At 49.9% G+C, this 22624-nt stretch overlaps 5 protein-coding genes and 1 non-coding gene across 6 annotated transcripts; 3 read left to right on the plus strand and 3 right to left on the minus strand.

Moving 5' to 3' along the window:
* Window positions 1-6875: 6875 nt before the first annotated feature.
* VTN00DRAFT_4631 (uncharacterized protein) lies at window positions 6876-8801 on the minus strand (the record flags this gene model as incomplete). The annotated part of the gene is made up of 4 exons (XM_069431075.1): window positions 6876-7087; window positions 7152-7771; window positions 7829-8432; window positions 8483-8801. 4 exons carry the CDS (start codon window positions 8799-8801, stop codon window positions 6876-6878), a joined length of 1755 nt encoding a protein of 584 aa, XP_069290146.1.
* Window positions 8802-10181: 1380 nt separating this feature from the next.
* VTN00DRAFT_t61 lies at window positions 10182-10306 on the plus strand. Its single transcript has one exon. It is a non-coding gene; the product is annotated as a tRNA-Pro (tRNA).
* A 2216-nt stretch (window positions 10307-12522) lies between these two features.
* On the plus strand, window positions 12523-13722 carry VTN00DRAFT_4632 (uncharacterized protein; the record flags this gene model as incomplete). Its single annotated transcript, XM_069431076.1, has 3 exons — window positions 12523-12688; window positions 13086-13618; window positions 13702-13722. The coding sequence occupies 3 exons, from the start codon at window positions 12523-12525 to the stop codon at window positions 13720-13722; spliced, it is 720 nt and encodes a 239-aa protein (XP_069290147.1).
* Window positions 13723-14108: 386 nt separating this feature from the next.
* Window positions 14109-15991, plus strand: VTN00DRAFT_4633 (uncharacterized protein; the record flags this gene model as incomplete). Its single annotated transcript, XM_069431077.1, has 4 exons — window positions 14109-14220; window positions 14286-14617; window positions 14687-15278; window positions 15345-15991. 4 exons carry the CDS (start codon window positions 14109-14111, stop codon window positions 15989-15991), a joined length of 1683 nt encoding a protein of 560 aa, XP_069290148.1.
* Window positions 15992-18608: 2617 nt separating this feature from the next.
* Window positions 18609-21937, minus strand: VTN00DRAFT_4634 (uncharacterized protein; the record flags this gene model as incomplete). The annotated part of the gene is made up of 3 exons (XM_069431078.1): window positions 18609-19183; window positions 19246-21739; window positions 21833-21937. 3 exons carry the CDS (start codon window positions 21935-21937, stop codon window positions 18609-18611), a joined length of 3174 nt encoding a protein of 1057 aa, XP_069290149.1.
* Window positions 21938-22065: 128 nt separating this feature from the next.
* Window positions 22066-22482, minus strand: VTN00DRAFT_4635 (uncharacterized protein; the record flags this gene model as incomplete). Its single annotated transcript, XM_069431079.1, has 1 exon — window positions 22066-22482. The coding sequence occupies one exon, from the start codon at window positions 22480-22482 to the stop codon at window positions 22066-22068; it is 417 nt and encodes a 138-aa protein (XP_069290150.1).
* Window positions 22483-22624: the final 142 nt, after the last annotated feature.

Here is a 22624-nt window from a genome sequence, read left to right on the forward strand (position 1 = left end):
CCCTGTCTCTCTCTCGGAATTTCCCGCCGCCATCTAGCGGCTTTCCGATCTGATCTTCCATCTTTACAGTCAGCTATACCAAATACAGATAGAAAGGGAATATCTGAGATTTGGACGATTTAACTTCCGAACAGGGAAGAAAGTGATGCGAAAGCTTGGCGAGACTTGTTGTCCAAGCTGACCCACTCTCCATGCTTCCCAGGTTGAACTATTGAATCTAAATTATTATGAGTCCGGGACGATCGTTGCTTGTTCTAGAACAGAGCAAACAGCTGGCATTCATCTATTGCTTCTGAGCCATTTTCCAAGTTCAAATTTCAGTACGCGTAAGCTGCATTCCGAAATATCTCTCAGTCGCTGTCGGATGGATGACGTTGTTCTCTTGATAGATGTGCGGAGTTGACGACCGACTACGTATTTTATAGAAGCAATAGACATGTAGCATAAGCATACAATTTAAGGCTGTGTGCCTCAGATATCAGTTCAATTACGCAGTATCTAATAAGTATGCCACTTTGACCAGCTCAAAAAGTGGCTGCTAGTGGTTTACTTCTTAACTTTTTTCATCTCTCCTAGATATAGAGAGAAGTGAATAATAGCCTCTCGATATAAATCATAGCACGCTACATAGAACAGATTATACTATTTGGCTGAAATAATCCGCATTACTGGGGTTGGGCTCGATCAGTTAAAGATTCTCGGGGTACATACACAGTTGTATCAACCCCATAATGACAGTATAACTACAGTAGCTATCCATATGCAAGTAAAGTGGTTCGAGCCGCTACGTAGATTCCCGTCGGGTGGGTGAATTCGAAGTTCTCTCCAACGTCTGCAATTCCCCGTGAATCTGGCTCGTTGAATACTACAGGAGTATGTTTAGATTCTAAAGTATAAGCATGTTGAAGGAGCGACCTGAATACTAGAGCGAATCCAACTATCCACTAAGTAGCTTTACCTGCTACTAACACATCAAGGGACAAAGAATGACGGAGTATAAAAATAGCAATAAAGAAGTAACAGCAAACGGCAGCGGCTAGCATCTACCAGCAAATTTACTCATAGCATAGTCACAGAGCTTCTGCTGCCTTCTATCACATACTACGTACTACATTAACAGCTAAGGTGAAGTGTGCAGGGAATCCCGTCAGCGCTCCCAGGAAATCTATAAAAGGGACCTCGATCCCCATCAATCCCAGTCTTCTTTCCTTTCCTTTCCTCATCACACTTCTGGGTATTGCAATAGTCTCTTGTATATCTTCGACGTGCTTCTAGTGTTCGGTTCAATACTTGAATACCTATATACACCCTGTCATCGATGACTATCTAGTTACCCAAGTTTAACAAATATCCTTTTATATCATATAATGACTTGAATATTCACCGTACTGCTTCTATAATCACCATTGACAGTTTTTCCCCGAATAAATTGGCTCGTCGCTTTAGTTTGCCTATCTTCACCTTATATACTTCCTGCTACTCTCAGCTCGTTAGGATTCATCATCAAGATGAGATGGCCCAGTAGAACCATTCTCAAAACAATTCCGCAGCCTTCGAAGAGTAGAGCGATACGCTTAAGAAGCAGATAAACGAGGCAAAACGATAAACAACTTCACCGGCGTGCAATCCGGGTCTAAGGTAACCAAGAGGTAGTACCTTTTCTACGAGTTCTGTGGCCGGCTCCAAGCAGAATATATACACATCTCAGCCTCCTCAACCTCCCCGCGGGACCTTCCCTACCGATTCTTCGTCGACAATCCACCATTCCGCGTGGTTCCTCCTCCGGTATATCCTACCACCAGCAATGCCTGATCCTTAAAAACCTGCTGCTTACTGTCATCGAAATATGTATTCGGAGGCAGATGCGAAAATCACACCAGAGAATACATCTCTCATATTTTTGAGCAATATGGGAGTACCACACTCCAGTACCTGGAGCATAGAATCTATCTGCATGCGTAGTACATGCAGAACCGCAGGAGGTTCACAGGCTTCGTCTGCCATCCACCAACGCCCACTGACCCTGATCATATCACTAAGGAGTAGCTGCAGCAATGGGTACAGTACAAGTAACCCTATATCATTATTGACACTTACTGATTGTCAGCTAGACTCTCTAGGCACATTGGCGTCTTGTTAAGTTTGAATCTGACCATTAGCACCTGGCAAATTGGGGCTTCAACCCCAAGATAAAGGGCTCGCTGATGGATATCGTGGCCGAGTCGGGCTTGACTGCCGCTGAGACCGCAGCACTGCGACCTGTCCTTGAAGAGATGCATGCCTTCATTTCAGGTTCGAAACCGATCTGCAAGTGACATCCATAAACGAATAGCTGCAATACAATAAGATCAAAAACCAAGACTGTCTTTAACTGTAAGGGGTCAGTAATAGCGTGGCAGGCAGCGGCGGTTCTATATAATATGGTGCGAATATATACAGAGCTTCTCAGACTTCGGATCCTCCGTACTAGCACCATATCACCACCGTCGTCGTCGTCGTCGTCGTCTTCGCGCTTCGGTAGGTTATTTGGTTGCTTATATGGCGTTGCCCTTCGGTTTTGGGTTCAATATAGCTCATATAACAGTATAGAACCATGGTCAACACTCGCTCGTCTCGCCGGGCCAGTGCCGCCGTCGCTGCGCCATCAGAACCCGTTGCCCGCGAAGGGCAGAACTGGTGCCAGCGGTGCCTGCGGGACCGGGCCAGGGAACAGAATTTTGTACTCATAACCGATATAGTATTGCCAAATCATTTCGGCGATGCAGTTACCTGAATTGCTTTTGTCAACTATATCCGGCCCTCTTGGAACCATAGCACCGAGTGAAGGAATGCAGCGCCTGCCTACCTTGTCAACTAAATCATATCCAGATGTTACACAACTACTCCTTAGACGAGTTGATGATACTAAGATTGAAAGCATGATTAAAGCTTTCTAACATTCGTTTTATTTCAAGAATCTAAGATTCTATAAATAGTCTTTGTCCTCGTCGTCCTCTTCTTCAACCTTGTCCTCTGCTTCAACTTCAACATCTTATGGTCCTGCCACCTACCTTCTCTTAACACCTCTATCAGGCTTGCAAGTGTACCTACTACTTGTCACTTGTTACCTGTCACCAGTAAATATCATATTTAAGATGAGATTTTGAAATTCAGGGCTATAACTAATTAGACTAGAGAAAAATGAACAGAACAAGATACGCCGACTTCCACGTCACAGTACGTCGCAAGAGGGCAAAACAAAACAACTGTCAGAAACACGCCACTTTATGACCGTTCAGTGCAAAGCCTCGGATTATGAGAGCATGGGCAGTGTCTGGAACCAGGGAAAAGACCAATTGAGGAGATATCTCACGGCAGCATGTCATAAGAGCAAAAGACATTATATTTATGGACTATCCCGGACGGAAAACATATTCAATTTGTCGAGTACAGCCGCAAGACAAGGGACTTGATATCACTCAAAAATAAGCCACCGCAGACTGATAGACAATGTCGAACAGTGCAAGGACTCCTTGAGGATCAACCTCTGTCTAGCAGCGAGAAGAAATTGGCTTACGTGCGATTTATGCAGCCAGTCTCGTCAACACATAGCTCGAAGAGATCGAGCCAGACTTCAGTAGACGTGTGTCTAAATCTTCCATAGCACTGTCCAGCACGTCTCTGATCCTTGCCGGAAGGAAAGAACTTCTTCTGCAATTACTGAACTACGCACGTTGTAGAGAGGACTTGAGTTGAATAGTCCGAGAACTGCGCGGATAATCATTTCATGGAGTAAGAGAAAAACCACCGAGACTACTCTCATGGCAACATCAATGCCTCTCCTAAGAATGTCCAAACGTCAATAGCGGCTGGAAAGCCAAAGGCTACAGTTTATTCCAATATTGAGGATGAGTCGCAGAGGTGGAAGACACAGAGGCTAAGGAATTGGGTGGTCCGGATCAAACTTGCCGGTATGATACAAACTAGGAGTTTTCTGGCTTTTTGTTCCCATTATTATCTCAATTTACTAATTCTTTAAAGGTGAACCGCCTTTCCGGTTTTCATCAGAACTCGACCAAATAGACAAAGCCTTGCATGATATTCGCTGCAACGTTGGTACTAAATATATCAATTTTAGATCTAGTAAATCGCTCAGTTGATGAACTAGTCACTCGCCCGAAGATCAACGGTTAAAACATCCCTAGCGGAATATCTCAGTTGCGATAAAATCATTTTCAAGACAATGATGTTCTGCAAATTATTTGGCATGGACAAAGGACTTTGTCAAAGACTTGCTGGACAAAGCTATCAACCGCGTCTGGATAACTTCTACTGACTATACCAGGGAACAGTGAACAGGAAGGTTGAACACCCGGACTCAGCTCCGCGAGTCCACCCTCGTGACTAGGGCTGGGTATACAGCTTATCCAAGGCATATTACCGAAGACCCTAGAATCTCTTATAAGACACTGTATCTCATTAGAGAAGCATGAAGTCATTTCCTGGCCTTCCCTATTAATTTCGCAAAATTTGAAGCGCGGACTGATGGTTTGACAAGCAAGTCTTGGAGTCATCCCTCCTTCGTGCTTTCCAAAGAGCCCGGCAAATCTGGGAAAGAAGAAACAAGATTGATTCAACCCTGGTAGGAACCTTTCCTGTCTCCTGTTGGGGACATCTTTACACGAGTCGCCAATTTCGCTCCGCATCTGATCAATATGTGACCTTGAAAATAGGTATATAAAAAGCTCCAAGAAATACAGCCAATTGTCGAAGTTAAAGAAACGATATAGGTGACAGATGCAATACTGATTACATAGGGTATCAGTAATACAAACTTCAACAGGTCAACATGAAAACTAAGCTTATAAAAAAGAATCAATCAAATCTTAAGACAGCCAGCAGTTCCAATGCCCCAAACGCTGCAGCACAAACACTAAATGCGCCGTAATACATCGGCAATATTATGGCACTGAATGGTACGGTTTCAAACACTTCGTTGGACAAAATGCCAGTGTCATATATACAAATCAGGATGGATCATAGGGACGACTTCCAGCGCCCACCCGATCATGGGGAAACGGGGGATGATCGGCAGAAGAACGAGGGCTGCAGCGCAGAATTCAGCAAACAGACTTGGGTTAAGAGCGCCCACATTGCTCCTCCCGTTTCGGAAGCCGTCTTCCAGGATGGAACGTCTCCATATATCACAAACAGGTAAAGGACCGAAATTAACGCCGCGCAGAATGGTATACTCTTGCAACATACTGCTTGTACATGTACATTGTTTAACCAGTAACTGGCTCAGTCAACCCACTTGTAAGTATTCTTCTACTCCCCTTTTTGTTCTCGATTCCGACGATATGGTGTGCTGACTTTAAAAGAACAACCACGAAGTGTGTCATTTTGACTACTGTAAACCTCTTCGACATTCTGTCTTCAGAAGCTATTCTAATGCAAGCAATCAGTTGTGTTTGTCATCTCAGCCAGAGGCAGTACATAAAAATCTACAACTATCTGTTAAGGAAAGTTTCAACATTCAGCAGTTCACAAATAATCTTAATAAGGTGATCCTGAATTTGGCAGCAGAGTTGAACATTAATCTTTTTTTAAATAAGCTTTAACAAGATAAGGAGATTAATATAGATTGTTAAGTCAAGAATATAGATAGAACACTCTTATATATTTCTAAGTATATTATTTCAGAGATTCTGAAGAGCTGCAAGATTAAGTCAGATAATCTTATTGTAACGGCGGGCCTAAATCTTAGACCGAAGCTCGTCAGGTTTATCTTGAAGGACAGAAACAAGGAGAGAGTTGGGCAAAGAACCGTGCAATAGGCTGTTGTTACTAGCCATAAGGTACTAGGAGATATTGCTATCTGAGTTGACCACAAGGTCCTAAACCTATCTGTAATGAGTGCCATTATGTACACGTTGGGTCTTGTCTGGAATATGCTGTCCAATGGAGCATGATGATCTGGATCGTGGATGATTTATGGGTCACGTGAACTTCACCCTCCTCGGCTTCGTTGGCGATCTCTTAGGCTGTGCTGTAACAGCACTAAAAGTTTTTAAGATAGCTAATAGACATAATATTAGAAGATCTTTTTATAGCAATTTATTAGACTGCTATATCTACTAACTTTATTAATTCTTAAATTAAACTTAAGAAGATTGCACTAAAAAATAAGATCTATTTAAATTATATAAAACTTTACAACTTAATACTTGCTAGCAGAATACAGCTACTTAATCAGCAACTTATCAATAATAATAATTACTAAAGCAGTTTCTTTAATGCTCTTATGTCAGACTGCGCGAACCTATTAATCCGAAGGTACGATGATGAAAGCTCTGATTATTCGAATCTACCTAACTGACTATTTATCTCATGGAATTAGGGGCTTCGGACCTTCCAAATATGGCAGTATCAGACAACCCTGAAAAATATGATATATCGATGCAATATAAAGGGGTATTGCAAGGGTTATAGCAAAGGAAAATAAGCGATCATGGGTATAGGCAGTATATATACATTCCTTTATGGCAGGGATTTTGGCCTTCGAGGGGTCCGGAGAGGCGTGTGCTGACTAGGCTGATAGGCTTCTTGGCATACCGCTAGGTTATAGTGGTAATATTCGGCTGACAGTTTATATATATATAATGGCCCCATCATGGCTGTTGTCCAGTGTGGTCGTAGATCTCCATTCCCGCTGGACCTGGACGGTTCAGAAGTGAGTTGTCGGAGGAAGATTTTGGTCAAATAACACATGGGAAAAAAAGGCCAATCTAAAATCAAAAAGTTTTGCCAATCGAGTTCTTGCGGGCGGTGCGGTTGGAGAGGAACATGGACCCCAACCGCAGTGCCCGAACACCAGAACGCTGGGCCACCACCCCTTAGACCTGACCGGCCTTGATGAGGTCGGAGGCGCGCTCTGCAACGGCGTAGAGGGTACTAACCAAGTGGCCACAGACTTGCAAGGGAAGGACAGAGGCATCAATCACACGCACGTTGTTGGTGCCGTAGACCACGAGGTTGCTGTCGACAACACCACCCATGTCCCTGGGCATCATGGCGGCGGTACCGACGGGGTGGAAGTTGGAACGAGCTGGTAGTTGCAGTCATCAGCAAAATGCATCTTTAATTCCAAGGAGATGAAAGGGGTTACTCACAGACAGAGCTGATCCACTGAGCCCACTGGCCATCGGTGGCGTTGGCAGGGAGGGTGGAGTACCCGGGAGTAGCCTCGCCCGTAGCCCAATTGGTGAACGGAGCTGTCCCGTAGAGCTTGCGGACAAACTTGCCCGAGGCAATCTGCTCCTGCATGTCCCACTCGAACATCATGTAGTTGGGGTTGATGACAGGTCGATCCAGAGGGTTGGCAGAGCCAATGTGGACGTTTCCACGAGCAAAGGGAAGCAGGGCCCAGTACTCAGTGATGAATTTGGAGCCAGAAGGGGCGACCAAGATCTCGGCGATGGGGGTCGGGTTGTTGAAGATGATGTTGTACTGCAGTTGGAACAATTTCTGGAGAACAGCAGCGCTCATGGTACCGTTGCTGGCCTCGGACACGGTGGCGGCATAGTGAGGCAGGCTGCTCTGAACGGACTTGGCCACGTTTGTCACGTTGCTGCCAAAGAGGTCGGCCGCGGTCGGGTGGCCGAGGAAGGTTGACTGGCCGCTGAAAGTAGCGTTGCTCAGGTAGATGAACTCGGTGTTCATCTGGTCCTGGAGATTTTCACCCACGGTGGTCAGGTTAACAACAAGGGGAATGCCGAAGCGGCTGAGGACACTGCCAGCGATGTCAGGACCAGGGGCTAGAGGATCAGTCTCCCTCTTTTTTACTTACGTTGGGTTACCAACACCAGAGCGCTCCAGAATCGCTGGTGAAATCAGAGAACCGGCAGAGAGGATGACCTCCTTGTTGGCCTGGATTGTTTGAACGGTACCGTCGCTGAGAGTGACCTCCACACCAGTAGCAGTCACAGAGTTGGTGTTGGTGGCGTTAGCCCAGACTATGCGGTTGCCATAGGTGTTGAGCATGACCGAGAGATTGGGCCTGGAGGATTCGAACGGGTAGTAGTACGCCCTGGCGGCATCCTCACGCACGTCGAGGGCCCGGTTGACGGTTCGGGGGAAGAGGGTGTACCCGTGCATCTTGCCCCCGTTGACATCGGGGAGGTAAGAAATACCCAGGTTCTGGTAAGTGGCGTTGAGGACTTCGGCCATGCTGCCGTTCATCATCTCGTAGGTCCAGCCAGTCGTCAACGGGCCGTTCATCCCGTGGTACGCCGGGTTCCAGTTGGCACCGGCAGCAGACTGGGCGTTGATGGGTATCTGGAACCGCTCACTCTTCAGGTAGTAAGGGAATAGAGTCGACCAGTTCCAGCCCTGGTTGCCAATGGCCTCCCAGGCATCGATCTGGACGTCCTCCGCACGGGTATAGGCCATGCCTGGCTTCATCAGTCACACTCATCATGATTTACTGGGGAGGGCTACATACCGTTGATGGTGCTGGTGCCTCCAAGGGCCTTTCCAGCACGGATGGTCTGGGTGAGGTCTCCGGCGTAGGGCTGTTTGATGGTCTGGTACGCCCAGTCGATGGAGGTGCCGAAGGCCGCACCGTAGGCACCGGTGCCGGTGACATTGGGGTTGTTGTAGACCGAGTCACCAGCCTCGACAACCAGGACAGAGACCGACGAGTCCTCGGACAGGCGGTTGGCCACGACCAAACCCGAGGTGCCTCCTCCGACGATAATGTAGTCATAGGAGGTGGCCGCGGCCACGGAGCAGAGGGAGAGGAGGGAAAGGGGGAGCAACATTGCTGTGATTTCCTGGTGCAGGAGCCCAAGGAGTGACTGGAAAAGAGTGGATTGTTACCCTTGGGATCCCTGGCTTTTATACACTGTCGAGCGAGGACTTATCCACATCTCTCCGTAGATTCTTGCCGGCCGGGACAAGAACCATCGGGTTCAGCGTTCTGGAACATTTTTCCAACGGTCCCAAGATAGAAAGGTCGTAATCAGGGTGTCTGAGGAGTGAACCGTTTCCTTTTCAAGAGAGTCATGAGTAAGGAAAACAATAAAAAATCGACATATCGCAGCGTCGAAAGTCACTTCGAAGCCGTCCATCTTGATTTTTCATTGGCTGGACCTGGTCCATCCGATGCTCGGTGGGTACCTGGTCTCTTTTCTGCATCTCATCGTCGATTGATCGTTTCATGCAAGTAGATGGTCCAACCATGTTGTAGCCCGACTGCATGCACCGTCGAAGCATAAATTAAATTGCTCGAGAGCCATCCCGAGCAAGCCGGCTCCTTGGGCGCCGGGGAGTGCGTCTTTCCCATGGATGCCGGGACGATGAGTGGCTGATGAAGAAATAATTGAAAAGTGCCAGTGAGGGTTCACAGCAACCTCGGATCTCTGATATCAAGTGTAAGCATCACTCGTGATAAGAACCGTGTTCACCTTCATCTGATATTTTGTGTCTGAAGTTTCCTGGATACTCTGTTCGGTGTACAGACTAAGTATGGCTCAGAGATGAGAACCACTTTAGCTGCTGTCAAACGCACGTGCAGAACTTCCTCGGCCGTGCTGGACCGGTCTAGAGACAAAAAGAGCTAATCGCGCCTTATTAATGCTTATTCGAAACAAGATCGAGTGGCATATTCTTCTTGTCAAAGCTTGACAGTGGGTAGTATGTAGCATTTATTAACCCAATGGGATTTAGAGAAGCAGCGAGGTCCATCCATCATTCCGTTTCATCTCCCACAGCCGAAGACGTTCCGAGGATTTGCCATCATAGCTCCCGTACTCGGTTATGGGCTCGTGACTCATCATCCTGCTCCAGCTTTTGGTGCAGACCACGTGCTTGAAGAACTCGAAGGGTTTATCCTGGACCGTTTGATAATAAGATGCAAATTCAGAATTCTTTTACCTTTCAAGGTGCAGAAGAGATATACTGGAATTCTGTGTATCGAGACACAGGAACCACGAAGTACATCCAAGATGCTTTGAAAGTGAAATAGGGAATGGGAGTCAATTAAAAGTTAATATATGCGGGATAGTAATCCAAAAAGAAAAGTAAGTACCTTGTAAAGAAGATTTGCCTTCATTTACCTGATATGGCAACGGTAAATAGAACACACCCCCTCCGAGAGAAGAGGCCATGAAACTCTTATGTAAGACCCTATTCAACAATCAGGGCCAATGGTCTAGTGGTATGATTGCTGTTTTGGGTTAGCATCGAATTGGTTCCCCAAACCAAGAAGATCGCGTCAAACAACCTCGCCTACAGCAGGTCCCGCGTTCGATCCGCGGTTGGCCCCTGACAAAAAATTCTTTTTGGATTTTTTTTACTAAATTTTTGTGTTTTGGAAGTGGGTGTTATTAACTGCAGTAAGAGTAGTATTTTATGACTGCGTTCACAGAAAGAACTCCGACACGAGTGAGCTCATCTCCAGCAATGGCAGTGATAATGCAGTTTCTTTTTTATGTAGGATTTTCCGCTTTCTTTTTTTTTTGTTTTCTCGAGTAAAGGCATGTAGCGAGTGAGAAGAGTGCCCTCTCTACAAAGCAATCCGGTCAAATATATATAATTCTCCAGTAGGATGTTTACAGCATACGGATGGAAACTATCTAACACATCAACCAGCCGGTTCCTGCTTCAACAGAAATACAACTGCAGGAAGAGTGGCGAAGACAGAAACAGACACCGCCAAATTTTATTTTCCCTCAATACAGGATCCTGTGTCTTGAACATCTGTTTCCGCACCCTGATACAGCAACCATCCCTTCCTCCCGTCCCAGGCAGTAGTATCATCATTCTTCCACACATCCATCCATGCCCATAATATCATTCACTGGGATCCTTCAGCTCACCGGCGGAGTATCTTTCTCCAGGATGACGACTACGTGCAGTATGCATCATATGCTGATCCATCTTACAAATCCAGCCACATAGGTATAAATGACATCCATCGAACATAAGATAAAAATAAACACCGCTTACTAAGAAAACTGACCTTGCACAACTTACGTATTCCCCATTCCCCAGGTGGACATGACATGTGGACATGGGGGATAACAGCAAGTCTCACTTCCACGAGTCAACCCACGTGGAAAAAGAAGAACTAACGGGTCGTGGACATGGACATGGACGCCGAATGATCCGAGCTGAGGCTGACGCCATCTGGATCAGAATGGATCTCGAGCCTGAGTGGGGTGACCCCGGCACCTACATAGGTCTTCCCCCAAGGCCTAAGGGCTAATTCGTGGACTAGAGTCTACAGTAGACGCCAGTCGCACATTTGCAGGGATCTCGTTCTGAGCTGGGAATAATAATGTGTGCGTTTAGCAGCGGTGGCACATCGAGTCCTGCCATGTTGCTCATCTACGTTTACTACTACTTGTGAGATGGAAGGCGGGAGGGGGGGGGGGCAAGAGTTACCAGTACGTAGATTGATATTAAGGGCCTACTGTGTGTATAGACGAAACGCTCGTTTGAAATATTCCCTTATCTCTCACCCCGGCAGATCATATCTTATATCTCATGCATTAGGTATGCACATCACCAAAATCGATATATAATACTACCCCGGTATCTCGTTATCGTCGACGACGATAGCAAAGCACTGATAGATAATCCGCCGGGTTGGAGAGTGGATTAACTACTCGTCGGCTAAACCAGCTTACCTGTATATGCTGCTGCTGCCGACTACCTACCGACTAACAATATTCTAACCTTAGAATATGTCCACCGTATCCGGTAAGAAGTCTGGTCCACCTGACCGAGGCGACTCGGACCCATGGATGATCTACTGGATCTGCACCGACAATAAATCGTCAATAAATGGCATGCGGATTATTCCCTATCAGTGGATTCAATACTAGATAGATGCCTGACGGTTGGGGTAAGGATCAGGGGGGGTCGGGTACCCTTATCTCCGCGGGCAAGGCCGGCCAGTGAGAGCGAGCACAATGTTAATATTAAAATGTCGATTATCGCCCCGACGATGCGATGGATCCATATTAATTCCAATTACCCTTGGCCTGCGTCAACGAGACGAAGACCCGCGGAGAGGCTGGGGAAGGGAGCACGGAGCAGCGCGGCGAAAATGAGTTGATCAATTTGCTTATCTCTGGAGTACTGTCTGTCCTGCTAGGTATAGGTCTAACTTGTCTGGCATCTGCAAGTGCCAAGGATAGGCTGTGCAGAGATAGGGCACCGTCGGGACGGCACTACGGAGAGTTGAGTTGAGACTCCGGACGTCTCTCCGCCGGGCCAGCCTATGGAGTAGGCAGTTGTACAACGGGGCGGCCGCGCGCGCCCTACCGGGACACGATGCCGATGTCGTTCCTGAAATGCCCGACCGGTCGGGAGAAACGAGTGTGGGGGAACAAGGAAGCAGCAAGACAAAAAAAAAAAGGCCGAGAACGAGTGTTTGTGGCCTTTTGCCTCCTCCGGCTCTTCCCCTGCAAGCTCTCTGCAAGCCTGCAGGCGTGCAGCCAATCAGAACGCTCAATTTGGCCTTATCTTGGACCAATGGCAAGGCGATCGCGTTCTCCTGTTGACATCGGCGCCATGCCCGATCTGGGCTCGGCGGCGCAAGCTAAGCTTGCAGGAGCCCCACCTAGCGTGGGTGGCGGCAGGGGCTTTATCTGTAGCCAATCAGAGGGCCGGAAGCACAGCGGCAGTCGTCCAATTGTTCGTAGGCAGCCTGGACCGCGTCAGATACGACGGAAGCGGACGGACGGCCGGCGAGCTCGAGATAGGAAGAGAAGGGAGCGAGATAGAGACAGATCACAGAGGGCAGAGATAGGGAAGGATGCAGGTCAAGAGTGGGTGTGACAGAGAGAGAGAGAGAGCTGCACGCAGACAAGAGAGATAAGTTCGAGATAGGAAGACATAGAGCTTACTCCGTAGAGCATATGTAAAGGGCTGAAGCGCCATCTCTCCAGCTTTTTCTGGAGATCCCTCCAGCTGTTCGTGATGCTGTGCGTCCGTCCGGGGATGGCATCGTGGCCTACATGTACGGGTTTCACCAACGGCCATATGGTCTTCAAAAAAAATACTAAGATGACGGTTTTTGTGCTCCCCATCTCCAGGGGCTGAAGATCCTCCATGCCATTCCCTTTTGGAACAAGATGAAGCTCCACGTCTTGCAACTATTGCGGACGTCTGGATCCCAGCAGGCCTGGGCGGGCCGCATGACGCTCACGACGAAGCGCGGCCCCGATGCTGCGCCGACAGACTCTCTCTCGCCACGATCCGCGCAGGGCTGGACGCGCTTCTGCTCTTGAAAGCTGTCATCAGGACGCTGTCATCTAGCATCCAGCATCGATCGATTGATTCTTTCCGTCTGTCTGTCATCTTCAATTCAGTATCCTACCGGATATTCAGACTAAAGCCCCGTCGTCAGCTCTCCGGTCGAGATCTTCCAGCCCAAACCGGTTGGGCCACCCGCCATTGGCAGAGTTTTTCCCTCCGGTCTTTTCCTGCTCTCCACGCCTGGCGCCGTTCCTGGCGTGCAGCTCTTTTTTCTTTGTGTCTGGTCTTTTTCTTTTCTTTTCCTATCTTCCCCTCAGAAGATTTACCTTCTATCGTCGTTTCATCTCCAATTGACCACCTGGCCCAGCTGGTATGTCGCGTGCTGAGAAGCTGGGCGTCCCCACCCGGCAAACTTTCAACTTATCGTCCACCGCTAACCGTTGACTCTTTCAGATTGCAAACACAAACCCGTAGCGTCGGTGACCTGCACCCGTAGTCCCCCGGCCCGTCTGCCTCCAGGCCCACCCGCCCAGCTTTCCAGAAGATTTTATATATTATATCTTCGTCCGCCAGCCTCCACCGCGCCGTCCAGACCTTCCTCTGCTTCTTTTCTCCCCTCGTACCTGGCCGGACGCGGGAGCAGACCTCGATACCCCGGATTTCTTTGTTCTTGTTCTTGTTGTCTGTTGTGATACCCGCTGTTGTTCTCGACCTCACCTCTCCCGCCGGCCTCAAAACTCCCTCTCCACCTCACGTGCCCGCTGTCTCAAAGCTCATCGAAAGCTCGTTGTCGAAGACGAATCCAGCTTCCACCCGCATAGAAGACAGTCCGTGCTCACTCCGATATCCCTCTGTCCGCCATGGCGGACTCCGGACGAGCTCCGTATGCTCCCGACTATGCCTCGTACAACTGGACGGGCGCCCCGGCCAACTTTGCTCTTGCTACCAACACCGACCTGGGCGGAGACTCCAGTATGTCTCTTGTGCTTGTCGACGATTTGATCCGGAATATCCTCTGACTGATCCGCGCGTTCTAGGAACGGAAAACCTGAACAAATGGTTCCAGTCCGGTGACCAGGCATACATCATCGTGGCCTCTGCCATGGTGCTGGTCATGGTCCCCGGTCTCGGTTTCTTATACTCCGGTCTCGCGCGCCGCAAGTCCGCCCTCAGCATGATCTGGGCCTGTATGGGCTCCATGTCCGTCGTCACCTTCCAATGGTACTTCTGGGGCTATTCGCTCGCGTTCTCTCCCACTGCCACCAACGGATACATTGGCAACCTCCGCAACTTTGGTCTGATGAAGACCTTGGGTGATCCCAGCCCGGGATCGCCCTTGATTCCGGGCCTTCTATACGCCTTCTACCAGGTATGGGATTGGAGTCTCAATTCGATGTGGACAATGTTGGTGTGTCGACTGTGCTGACTGTGTACGTAGATGCAATTCTGCGCCGTCACCGCTGCGATTGTCATGGGCGCCGTTGCGGAACGTGGCCGCCTGCTCCCGGCCATGGTTTTCACCTTCATCTGGGCCACCATCGTCTACTGCCCCCTCGCCTGCTGGGTGTGGAACGTCAACGGCTGGGCATACAAGTACGGCGTCATGGACTACGCCGGTGGTGGTCCCGTCGAGATCGGCTCCGGTCTGTCCGCCCTCGCATACTCGATGGTCCTGGGCCGTCGCCAGGAACGAATGATGCTCAACTTCCGTCCGCACAACGTCTCTCTCATCCTCCTCGGAACGGTCTTCCTGTGGTTCGGTTGGCTGGGCTTCAACGGTGGCTCTGCCTTCGGTGCCAACCTGCGCGCGACCATGGCATGCTGGAATTCCAACCTGACCGCCGCCTTTGGTGCCATGACTTGGGTTCTTCTCGACTGGCGTCTGGCAAGGAAGTGGTCGATGGTCGGCTGGTGTTCGGGTACCATCTCGGGTCTGGTGGCAGCAACCCCTGCATCGGGTTTCATCACCCCGTGGGGAAGCGTCGTACTGGGCATCGTGACGGGCATCGTGTGTAACTACGCCACCAAGGGTACGTCTTCTTGGCTGGGGAAGCACGTGGGTTTTGTTGTACAGTTCCACTGACTTTGTGTCACAGTGAAATACTGGGTCAGGATCGACGACTCGATGGATGTCTTCGCCGAACACGGTGTCGCTGGAATCGTTGGACTCGTCTTCAACGCTCTTTTCGGAACGGACGCCATTGTGGGACTCGATGGTGTCAACGTTGGCACAGGGGTCGGTGGCTGGCTCATCCACAACTACAAGCAGTTGTACATCCAGATCGCCTACATCGTTGCTTGCTGCGGCTACGCCTTCGTCATGTCCGCCATTATCGCCTACGGTATCAACCTGATTCCAGGCCTGAAGCTTAGGGCCTCCGAGGAGGCCGAGCTGCTGGGTATGGACGATGACCAACTGGGCGAATTCGCCTACGACTACGTTGAGGTCCGGAGAGATTACCTCGCCTGGACACCACACAACCACACTCAGCTCTCCGAGGGCCACGAAATCCCCCGGGCAGACCGATACGGGATCGGTGAGCACAGCGAGATGATGCTCGAGGGCCGCACGCCGCTAGAGGGAGCCAGCAAGAGCAGCAGCCACGGAGGCAGCAGTGAGGAGCCGGAAGGCAAGGTTGCCCCTGCGCCCCGACAAGCTGCGGAGCAGGCTCCCGCTGGCGAGACGGGCCAGGTGCCATCGCCGACGAGACCCCTGTCGGAGAAGACTGAAGAACAGTCATAATTTTTTTTCTTATCCATTTTCTCCTTTTATTCTTCTATTTTCTTGGGAGTAATTCCGGTTTGGGGAGATCATTACTCTGCATATTATTTTACCTTTTTTTTTTCACCGGCAGGCAAGGCGAGGCAGGCAGGCAAGCAGCAGCGTTTCTTGCGTTCTTGTTCATACATACCTCATATATCCCATCCCGTCGTCGTCGTTGTCTTTGTTTTTCACTGTTCTGGCCTGGCGCTTGGGCTTTTGTTGCTTGTCTATACTTTTGATTCATGTATACATATACCTACGGACATTGTTGGGGATCTTATTTCCTTTTTTTCTCGTTTATCGATGTGTCTGGGCGAAGGAAATGGAATGGGCCACATATCTACTGGTGGGCGTTCTTCTCTTGTTCAGATTCAACCTTGAACCAAATGGATTACTACTCTCGAGAAGCATGATGTGTGCTTGCGCTCTGATTGCTATGCTATTATGCGATGCTAGATTGTTACGATGCATACGGGTAGTACTGTATATAAAAAAAGAAAAAAAAGTCCGCTGAAGCTGAACTGAAATTGAAGTAATCTAGTAATAACTTCTTTGTCCATTCTAATTGTCCATTGTCCATTTTCGGCCAGAGGAAAGGAAAAGTAAGCCCTTGTCTTAAAACACAAGTTTTTAGAGAATCAGCGCCTCAGGATCCTGCTAGCCTCCCGAGGTCGTTCTTGGGTGTCAGTATCTATCATCCCCTTCCAACAAATCCAAGTCAGCCAGCTCTTAATCACCTAAAACATCCAAAGGAATTCATTTACAGGAATCGCATCCATCCCATATCCCATCCATTTATCTCCTGCTCTCACCTGATCTGATCTAATCTGACGACCTGATGATTTGACCTGTCTTCCAGACCTATGCATATACTATTGCCACTCGACTCTACCTTTTGCTTTGCCAACTTCGCTTGACTACTTGACTCGACTCGACCCAACTTTATGGCATGGGTCGATAACATAGACAAATGGACCTGTGAATCGCTAGAGTAGGTAGAAAGCTAGGATGGAATAGATAGAAACATCGTAGACTATAGAGTATAACAGAAGGTAAGATAAGCAAGATAGGGCAAAAAAAAGAAAAAGAGAGAGAAGAGATCTAATCAGGCAATGTACATTAATTACGTACTCTATATGAAGCATTTTCCCCCCCTTGTTTCTATCCCGAGGATTGATTAGAATATAAGAGGGGGAGAGAGAGAGAGAGAGAGCCCACTGTACTGTGTACTGTGTAGTAAGTATCCTTGCAATTGTTGCAGGTTGGGTTGAGTTGGGTAGGTACGGTTGGGCTGGCACCTTTTTCTCTCAAACCCAACCTGATGAAACCCAACCCGACCTGCACCGCGCAGGTTGTACATACCTATATAGCGGGTTACGTATGAGATTTTTAACCCGACCCAGATTTCGGATATCATCTACTTATCTTTAAGTAAAATCTGAAATTATGGAAAGGTAGATATGATTTTCATTATAGAGAATAGACTGTGGGTTTTTGCAGGTTGGGTTATCAGATCTACTGTAGTGTAGAGTAATGTAGTAAGTGATAGAAACAAAATTTAGGTTAGATATCTATCTGGCTTAGCTCTGAGTGGAACAAGAGAGGGAGTAGGGACCTAGTTTCAAAGCCAAAGCAAATCGAAGCCATGGGTTGGGTTGGGTTGTTAACCCAACCTGATCCTGATTGTATAATAAAAAATTTCATTTCGAACTCATGTTATATCTTTACCTAAATGAGTAACGATATTCAAAAGTTGGGTTGGGTTGGGTCAAGTTAAAATCTCATAACCCACTATAACCCGCGCGGGTTCGGGTTGGGTTGGGTTGGGTTGAAGAAAGGTGCCAACCCAACCCGCAAAAACTGTAAGTCTAGTATTCTATTCTATCGAGTAGAATAGAATAACTCTGATGAAGGAGTATTCTAAAGAGAGAACCCGACACAGAACCAAAGAGAAAGAGAAACTGATCTCACGCACCAGAATAAAAATCAATGTATCTATTTCTCTCTATTCTAGACATTTGACTTGGTCCCTTGCCTTGTCTAGAGTGATATCTGATGGATCGCAATTAATGCCATGCAGATTAGGTTAGGTTAGGTACATGCATATGTTGATTGTGATTATGATGAGGTCGAGGTCGAGGTGAGATAGCATGACAGATGGGATGTGATAGGATGGACATGACATGACATGGCATTCGATCGATCAAGTACACATGGTAATAGAGTAATGATATAATAAAGTAAGGTATGGTATTTGGGAAGGAGCAGAAATAATAAAAGGGAGCAAAGAGAAAAAAAAAAAGACAAACATGACATTAGGCCGCATTCGCAACTGCAGCCAGCCGCATACACTCACACATGCACATGCGTACGGAGAGTACGCACAATACAAACAAAAGCTCCAATCCAACCAAAACATTTTCAAACCATGTTGCATTGTACGTAGGTATGGTATAAAAACTCAGCCAGCCAGCCCAAGACGATCGATGACCGACACAACACTGCATAGAAAGACAAAAACCAGAAATGAAAAGAACGGAACAAAAAACATCTATATCATATAAAAATTCTAATGCAAAAAAAACAATGTTTGGTTTCAAACATTGACACTGTACCCCGGGGCCACGGCCCTCCGCCGTTTCACGGCATTAAAGTACTTCCTCGCCTCGTCGACCCAGAAGACGGAACTGGCGACGCACACCAACTTGAACAGATGGCTCAGGCTGAGGGGCTCTGTCTGGAAGATGCGCTGCAGGAACGGCAGGTATATAACGCAGGCCTGGCCGGCGAGGGATCCCAGAACGGCGTAGTTGAACATCTTATTGCCAAAGAGGGGCAGTTCGCCGCGGAGCACGGATTTGCCCTCGCTGCGGCAAGTCAAGGCGTTGAACATGTCGAAGAGGACGAAGCAGGTGAAGGTCATGGTGGTGTCGTGGGCGGTGACTATCCGCGAGCGCTTGCCCGGGTTGAGTTCGTCGTCCACGTCACCCATCTCGTGGATGTATATGGCGAGGGTGCCAAGCATGATGAGCATGGCGGAGGTGAGGACACGTTGGATGAGCGGTTTCGTGAGCACTCGAGCTGTCTTGGAGCGCGGTGGACGGTTCATAACGGCCGGGTCGACAGGTTCGACGCCGAGCGACTGTGCGGGCGGGCCGTCCATGAGAATATCTGTCACAATGTTAACGCTCGAAACTCGGCTTTCAGACGCCATAAATATCTAAGCCACTTACTGATCCACAGGATCTGCATCGCATTGAGCGGGTTCTTGAACCCTAAGGTTGTGCTCAACAGTACCAGACTCAGCGCAGCAACACTCGTACTGAGTTGGAACGTGATGAAGTTCTGGATGTTGTAGAAGATGCCCTTTCCCTGCTCAATCGCTCGCAGAATAGTCGAGAAGTCATCGTCCGTCAGGATCATGTCTGCCGCCTCCTTGGCAACGTCCGTACCCAGTTTGCCCATCGAAATGCCGATGTCCGCTTTCTTCAGCGCCGGCGCGTCGTTGACTCCGTCACCTGTCATGGCCACGACATCTCCACGCGACTGGAGAGCGCGTACGATCTTCATCTTGTGGTCCGGGCTGGTGCGGGCGAAGATGGTGGTCGTCGAGATCGCTTGTGCAAGCTCTTCCGTGTTCATGCGGTCGATCTCATCGCCCCTAAGGACGCACTTCGCCCCGGGGGAGTCGTTGACCGGCATGCCGAGTTTCTTGGCGATTGCTACAGCCGTCGTTTCTGCATCGCCTGTAATCATGATAACTCTCACACCTCCGGCCATGAGCCGTCGAATGGACTTATGGACATCCTTCCGCGGTGGATCATTCATGCCGACCAAACCCGCGAAGACCAAACCGTTGAAACGGTCGTCATCTTCGGCCTGACCAGGCAGGGGACTGGGCGTCCCACTTCTGCTCCCAAAGCGTCGGTGCCGTCTGGGGTTCACTGGCCCGCTCGCGAAAGCTAGAACCCTCAATCCTTCTGCTGCCATCTGCTCGGCCGCCTGCCTCGCGGTCTGTCGTCTTGGCTCATCCAAGATCACCTCGCGGCCTTCCTTAGTGAGATAGGTGTCACACCGATTCAGAACCTGTTCCAGAGCGCCTTTGATGTACGCAACATCGCTACCTCCATGCGATTCGCCGTGACTGCCGCTCCCGATAATCACTCCCATCCACTTGCGCTCGGAGCTGAATGGGGTCTCTGCGACCCGACCGCTGATCCGCTCTCGCACATCGTCCTCTCCAAAAGCATCCAAGAGATCGAGGATGGCGACGTCGGTGGGTTGGCCGACCCACCGACTCTTCACAGCCCCAGAAGAGCTGTCCATGGTGGAGGACAGCACCGCGGCGGAAGAGGCGCTGGCAGGGGAATTCGCGTGGATGCGCGACAACCTGGCATTGTTCGCAATGTTGCCGATGCGGAGAACTGTCCGGGCCGCAGGACCAGGGGTCAGGGACGAAATATCATTGTGGACTTCGAAGGGTTCGGAACAATCAAAATGCCACATCTTCGTAACCGTCATGTGGTTCATGGTAAGCGTGCCGGTTTTGTCGCTGCAAACCACATTTACAGAGCCCAACGTCTCGACGCTCGGAAGCCTCCGCATGATCGCTCCTCTATTAGCCATGCGGAGAACGCCTAGCGCCAGGGTCACGGTGACAATGATCGGTAAGCCTTCTGGAATCGCAGCTACAGCCAGCGAAACACCAATTGTGAACATCTCGAGAATCTTTCTCCCTTGCAACAGGCCAATCACCACGATCAATCCGATGACGCCAAACGACATGTAGCTCAATTCCTGACCCAGTCGATCCATTGAGAGCTGTAGAGGGGTTCGCGGACTTTCAATCTCCTGTAGAGAGGCGGAAATGCTGCCAAACTCCGTATTGGGACCGGTAGCAATGACGATTCCCTGCCCGTATCCTGACCGCACCAGGGTACCCATAAAGGCAATATTGTGCTGCTCGTTGAGGCGGACATCAGCACCAACGGTACCGCCCGCCGGGGCATCGTAGAAAGGAGATCGAGGAGGCGTAATGATCTTAGAACTGGGAATCGCTTCGGCACTCAGCGCATCCGAATACTTTGCGACTGGTTCATTCTCGCCGGTCAGGTTCGACTCATCAATGCTCAAGTCAGTTGCCGCAGTTATTCGTATGTCCGCCGGGATACGGTCACCGGTGGAGAACAAGACCAAGTCACCAGGGACGAGCTGGGCTGCGGGAACGGTGGTGGAAGCCTTGACCGCAGCCGATGTCGAGTTAGGGCTGGGGCTCCTGAGATCCCGTAACTCATACTCGTCTGCGGTGTTCGCGGCCACGGGCGTGCTGCGGTCAGTGCCATCCACGGGGGGTACATTGCGGATCAGATGCGCATGATGCGGTACCAGACGACCCAACGCCTCCAGCGACTTCTCCGATCGATACTCTTGAACGAAGCCTACCGTTACGACGATGGTCACGGCTAGGGCGATACTGAGCGCATCGTCGTAATTGCCCATGAAAAAAGAGATTGCGGCCGATGCCAGCAAAAGCAATATCAATGTCTCTTTAAACTGTTTGAGAAACCGCAGCCACAGGGGCTCCGGATCTTCGTGAGGCAGTTCATTGGGGCCGTCTCGCAGGAGCCGCACTTCGGCCTCCGCTGGGGAGAGTCCGTGAACGAGAGAAGTATTTAGGCGGTCCGCGGTCTGTTGTGGATCTAACAGGGAGTATGTCGATGTTGACACCTGCAGCGCACAGTCAATGAGCGGCGGCCCATTTGCTTACATGAGGGAGATGTTGTCGGAGTCAGGAGGAAACAGGGTGACCGTTGGACTCACCGACGAGGAGGCATTAGGACGCTGGGACGAAGCTGTCGATGCAGGCCCTGAAATTGAGACGTGTGCATTGTGCAAGGGCAGCGCCGGCGTCGCTGACCTTGACATCTCTCATGCTCTGGGGGACCCGGAGCCAATAGTTCACGCTGGGAGGTGGATCATGCCGTGGTGGAAGGTGACGAAAATGGAGTTGGCGACGGCCTCGTTCAGGAGCTAGTATGTCGCTGGCAAGAACATCAAGGCTCGAAGCGTTGGAGGGGCAGGATGGCTTTTTGAGGAGTGCGAATCGGGGCCTGAGGACCAAAAAGCAGAAGCTCTGGCGCTGACGGCTGCAGACAAAAGAGCGTGGCTCCACGTAACCATATGAAGTGGACTTTTGGGCGACCTCGACCTGTTCGTCGCGCTCTCTCGGCGGCGCTGCGAAGGCCGGGGTTGATGATGCTTTCCCCGATGCGGCCTAGCCGGTGGACTTTCGTTTGGCCGCTCCGGGCCGCAAAGGGGCTAGCGCGCCGGTCAGGTGAGCGCCACGGCGTTTCCGCGCCGACGGCCGCCGTCCACGTGATCCGGCGGTCACGGGCCGGCTGCTGCGCTGCCCGCAGGAAAAGCCCTCCGTACTTGCCGCTTCGGGACGGCACGTGATCCCAGCCACACATTCCCGCGCCAACCAGGCTCCTGCGCCATCGCACCTGGAGACGAGACCCGACGCATCCTCGTCCTCATCACTTCGTTCTTCTTCTCTCCGTCAAACGCGCCCCTCGCCCACCTCCAACCCCCTTCCCATGCCCCATCCGTTCT

The sequence above is a fragment of the Thermoascus crustaceus genome, assembly GCF_041956765.1.
Source record: "Thermoascus crustaceus strain CBS 181.67 unplaced genomic scaffold VTN00scaffold_2, whole genome shotgun sequence".
Taxonomy (NCBI): Eukaryota; Fungi; Ascomycota; class Eurotiomycetes; order Eurotiales; family Thermoascaceae; genus Thermoascus; species Thermoascus crustaceus.